The 5,255-nt window shown below is 44.8% G+C and overlaps 1 protein-coding gene across 2 annotated transcripts; it reads left to right on the top strand.

Moving 5' to 3' along the window:
* The first annotated feature begins 438 nt into the window (after positions 1–438).
* Positions 439–4,756, top strand: LOC123138020 (E3 ubiquitin-protein ligase makorin). Of its 2 annotated transcripts, XR_006468743.1 has the most exons (8): positions 439–661; positions 1,818–1,905; positions 2,012–2,796; positions 2,983–3,052; positions 3,783–3,880; positions 4,124–4,157; positions 4,260–4,352; positions 4,445–4,756. XR_006468743.1 is itself a non-coding variant. In XM_044557911.1 (7 exons), the coding sequence occupies exons 1-6, from the start codon at positions 651–653 to the stop codon at positions 4,155–4,157; spliced, it is 1,086 nt and encodes a 361-aa protein (XP_044413846.1). In that variant the 5' UTR covers positions 439–650; the 3' UTR covers positions 4,260–4,756. The 2 variants fall into 2 exon arrangements, 1 of the variants encoding a protein (XP_044413846.1); XM_044557911.1 differs by having other exon boundaries at positions 4,260–4,756.
* Positions 4,757–5,255: the final 499 nt, after the last annotated feature.

Raw genomic sequence — 5,255 nt, 5'->3', positions numbered from 1 at the left:
GAGTGTAGATTCACTCATTTTAATCCGTATTTAGTCTCTTATTGAAATCTTTAAAAAGATTTATATTTAGAAACAAATGGAGTAATTAACTTGCAACTCTCCTCTTCGTCTTAATTAATGGAAATCTTTCACCTTTGTCTTTTTTCCTTTATAAAACACCAAAGAGAGAACGGCGCGCGTTTCCTTCCATCCCACTATAATAATCACGCTTCCTTATCGCGGGCAGCCCACGACGTCACGTTCGCCGCTGCCTCCGGAAAAAAGCGGTTGCCCACGCAATCCGGCGGGAGCGTAGCGCCACGCCCTCCTCGCTTCCCCGCGTCCTTGTTTTTGACCATCCTGCCCCCAACCGTCGGCCCCCTTCCCCGCCAAGCTCCAGGGCAGAACCGTCACCACCCGCCCCGCCCGTCCCTCTCCCCCTCCCGTTTATAGGGAAAAAAACATCCCCCGCTGGGCCGCAGCGGCACCACCACCCAAAGCAAAGCGGAGCTGCGGAAGCGCGAAGGGGACGCAAGGGAGCGAAGCGCGGCGCGGCAGCGGGCAAACCCTAGGCGTACGGCGGGCGCCACAACCCCCCGGCGGGCAGGCTCCGCACGGCTCGGTTGCTCGGCTCGGCTCGATTCCGCCGGGTCTGACCCCGCCAGGCGGCCATGTCGAACAGGTACCGCGTTTTCTCCGCTTCCCTGGCTCGCTCGCTCCGGGGCCCCGCGGCCGATGATTCGAGCTGGTTTGGGCGGTGTCGTTGAGCTTGGAGGTGGAATCGGTGCCCATGACGAGCGTGGCGATTTTGGGTTGGATTTAGTTTACTGTGCTTTACCTTCGTAGTGCGGTCAGGAGGAGGCCATGATTTGAGTGAGGTTGCTGTTTTTTTTTTCTGTGTGTGATCTGAGGTAATCGAGCTGGAGCTGGCGTGACAGAGCATGCAATTTCAGATTTCAGTAAGTCTCTGGCCACCGATGTGGCCGATTTGAACTCCGAGGGGTCATCGCTAACCTAGTATGGTTGTGGCTGTGCTGGTGGTATACTGTGAATCACTATGCGTTGATTGGGTCTTCTGTCGAACCGCCCAGGTTTTTATTGCCGATCAGGTGCTGGTACAAATGCAATGGTACCGCGCCTACAATTTAGCACCTGGTTGCAATTTAGTTGGCGAAAATGAAGGGGATGGTGACTTATGTAGAAATAGGACAGTGGTCACGGCACGTACAGTCTCCTACTGGTGACTTATGAAGGGGATGGTTGACAGAAGGGAATGATGGTGTTGGCAATTAATGTCTGAATTCCTTATAAATAAGTGAGATCAAAATGATAAGGCAGCAATTATGTACTCCCTCCGTTCCTAAATATAAGTCTTTGTAGGGATTGCACTATGGACTACATACGGAGCAAAATGAGTGAATCTATAGTCTAAAATGCATCTATATACATCCGTATGTGGTTCATAGTGAAATCTCTACAAAGACTTATATTTTGGAACGGAGGGAGTAGTAGCGAAAAGAATATACTAGGCTCTGCACAAATAGCAAGTCCTGAATACATGAGACCGTGAGATACTATGTTTGTTTGAATGATGATGCACGAGCAACTGATCACCATGATTCCTGGCATAGTGATATGTTCTTATCTGGCTTAGGAGTCTATTGAGGACTGAGGAGTACTGCGTATCAGCATTGTGTGGCGGCGTATGGAAGTGTAGTTTTCAACTAGCATTTTCCCAGCTCCCTTTCTGATTTGTTTTTTTTTTGTACTTTGATGAGAATCTTTTAATATAGGTGGAATCACTTACAGGTTTGTTTGTTGCTTTGTATGTCCATCAGGTCCATTTGCAAGTTCTTTGTGAATGGTGCTTGCTTTAAAGGAGACTACTGTCAATTCTCCCATGACTGGAATGATCAACCAAATGATGTAACATATTAATTTACATATTTAGTAATCTTCTGGTCAATTTACCTTCATAGCCTGACTTGCAATAACAGTCTAGTGCTCATCATCGTGATGCTTATTCACGCAGGTTTGCACATTTTACCAGAACGGTGTGTGCTCTTATGGCAGTCGTTGCAGATATGAACATGTTGAAGTTTCTTCTGAATACACCCCACCATCAACTACTGCAGCACTCGCACCATTCAACTCTTATCGGTCTTGGTGTCCTCTTTGTGAGGGGGAAATAGATGTGAGCAACCAGACACAAAAAAGTTTATCGGCATGCTCTGTGCATCAATCTACCTGGAGATTTGATGATGAAGATAGCATTCCAGAGGATGGGAACAGCTTGTCAATGTCATCAGCACTAACTGCACAAAACCAAGCGCCCCACCCACTTGCTCATCTGCCCATATGCTCTTTTGCTGCAGCTGGAACTTGTCCCTATGGGAAGAAGTGCCCTCAGATGCATGGGGATCTATGCACAACCTGTGGAAAACAGTGCTTGCATCCCTACCGTCCCAGCGAAGGTGGGGCTCATATCAAGCTCTGCAAAAGAAACAACAAACGTCTTGAGGCCTTGAAAAAAAGTGAAGAGATAGAATGTAGTGTATGTTTGGACCGTGTGCTTTCAAAGCCCACAGCAGCGGAAAAGAGGTTTGGGCTTCTACCTGAATGTGACCATGCCTTCTGTATCACATGCATTAGGAAGTGGCGCAGCAGCTCTCTTACGTCTTCTATGGATATCGACTCTACAGTCAAGGCTTGTCCAATATGCCGCAAAGTCTCGTACTATGTCATTCCTAGTGCTACATGGTACTCCTCGAAGGAGGAAAAACAGGATATAATTGACGGTTACAAGGCCAAGCTCAAGTAAGATACCTTATTCTTCATTTAGTCTTACCATGAGGCCTGTCCTTATGTGATCTAATGGTTGCATGCATCTCACTATATGATCGTTAAGTTAATAGTACCCCAGAGAAAATTTCATTTATATGTTCTTCAGAGTAGATGTCGATTCATGTTACATTTGTCTAAGCCACAAATATGTTATTGTAGGTCGATTGATTGTAGGTACTTTGACTTTGGAAGGGACACTTGCCCCTTTGGCAGTCGATGTTTCTACAAGGTATACATATGCTGATCTTGTTTCAGATTTAAATCTATCATCACATATACTCCCTCCGTCTCATAATGTAAGACGTTTTTTGACGCTACACTAGAGTCAAAAAACGTCTTACATTATGTGACGGAGGGAGTACATCTTATATAATGCGTGAATTATCAACTGAAACTTGACTAGTGCCCCAGAGTGATATTTTGCCTGTTGTTTCCATCTCATACTTATGTGTAGCAGTAGTTCTGAATGAAGCCTAACTAAAGTACTAATGGCAGTAACTTCATAACTGCTGATGATAAGTTGTGCAAATAATTCGTCGTAGTTTGAACTTTGAACTAGCGCCTCTACATAGGACCGGCAATAATTAAGTTTTCTGCAATCAGTGCTAGCTGAGGTGACGTGGAAAGTTGAGAAGAGAAGCTGAATGGTGTGTTCATCAAAGCCATGCTTTGTAAAATAGGGACTGTCAGATAGCCTTGGAATATAACCATTGTAACTTGACTCATTTAATGAACTGTACAAAATAAATACTAATACCCTCTCCGATCCGAATTAATTGACGTAGCCTCTATACAATGTCCTCTATACATTGTATAGAGGCTGCGACAATTAATTTGGATTGGAGGGAGTAACATATATAGTGGTTCTCTTCTCCTTTATTTCTATGTATAGTCAATTGTCTGTTTTCCTACGCCTTCGCTTCTTCTGTTTGACCCGTGCAGTACTGTATGTTCTCCAGCATGCCTACACCGATGGGCGTTTGGAGGAGCCGGCAACGGTGGCAGTGCTTCATTTTCATGCCGACAATGGAAGTATGGAGCATGCAAGAAATATCGGGTTGGTACTCTATATTAGTCTTCTCATTGTATAACCTCTGCTTGCTTTCTGATGGGAAATTCTGATGTGTAACCTCTGCTTGCTATCTTTTTTTTTTGAAAAGGGGTTTTACCCCAGCCTTTGCATCAGAAAGATGCATACAGCTCATATTATTAAAAATAATCCAGTAACAAAGTCTCCAAGTCTCAAAGTAAGAAAAATTCTGCTTGCTATCTGATGGAAAAATTCTGTTCCAACATGCAGGTTGGCGTACTTGCTCAGCCGGTTACATCTGTAGGTAAGACATCAATTCCACTCTTCTATAGAGAAACTTGAGGCTGCGATTCTCTGACCATGCATTTCTGAATTTTGTTTTCCACCGAACATTCGAAACATCCAGAAGGGAAGCAGTTGAGAAGAGAAGTACTTACTTAGGGAGCCACCATAACTTTCTCTCCGGCTGGTGGTTGCTGCCAACTTATATAATCCACAGGTAGTCGGCTGCTGTAAAAGCAGAGGGTTCCTGACGTTTGATCATGTCTTCTCAAGACTTTCGTGCTTCTTACTCCTTCCTGCTGAATGCAGAAACTTCAGTCTGCTGCCGTAAATCTCCAAAAAGGAGAACTGTAAACCTAACGACAGCGGAGATGTCATGCCTCAGGTCATCACGGGTTCCTTGTCATGAACGATCGTTGTGTTGTCTTTGGGCTAGGAGTTCTCCTGTCGAACATCAGAACTTCACGCCGTTACCTTTGCCTGTGTATGGAAGGCACTGTATATACTCGTAGTGGTACATCCTGTCCGTTTCTCGTCCATGGAGTAAATAATTTGTTCAGGCTATACAGGTAGAACAGTGCAACGCAGATCCTTCTATACGTGAATTTATGCTTTGGCCCACGAGTTGAAACCTGCAAGGTCTCGGTGGTACTCGCAGGGCAGGTCCATGTACTCTCTCCGCAAAGAAATACTCACTCCGTTCCATAATATATGAGCGTTATTATGGGACAGAGGGAGAGTATCCCATAATATATGAGCGTTATTATGGGACAGAGGGAGAGTATAAGATAGTGATCTAAACACTCTTATATTTCTTTACAGATTGAGTATTAGATATTTACACGAATTGCGCAACTTTGCCTTGTTGGACCTAAGAAGGCTGTAAGTTGTTTGAGATATCAAGTAGATAGCTCGGTTCATTTCCCCATTGCTGCCTTTCGTGGACGAGATTACTGGGAGGTAATCAATCAATGAGAATTGTCTAAATCTAACAGGGAAACACTGAAAGCGTCTTGTAACTCACACGTGCCTTGTTCCCTCAAAAAAAAAAAAACTCACACGTGCCTTGCTTTCGTCTGTATCTCACCTACCTACCTTCTTCCATGCCAAGGCTGTAACC

The sequence above is a fragment of the Triticum aestivum genome, chromosome 6B (assembly GCF_018294505.1).
Source record: "Triticum aestivum cultivar Chinese Spring chromosome 6B, IWGSC CS RefSeq v2.1, whole genome shotgun sequence".
NCBI classification, from domain to species: domain Eukaryota; kingdom Viridiplantae; phylum Streptophyta; class Magnoliopsida; order Poales; family Poaceae; genus Triticum; species Triticum aestivum.
This window is presented reverse-complemented; position numbering and strand designations above follow the sequence as displayed.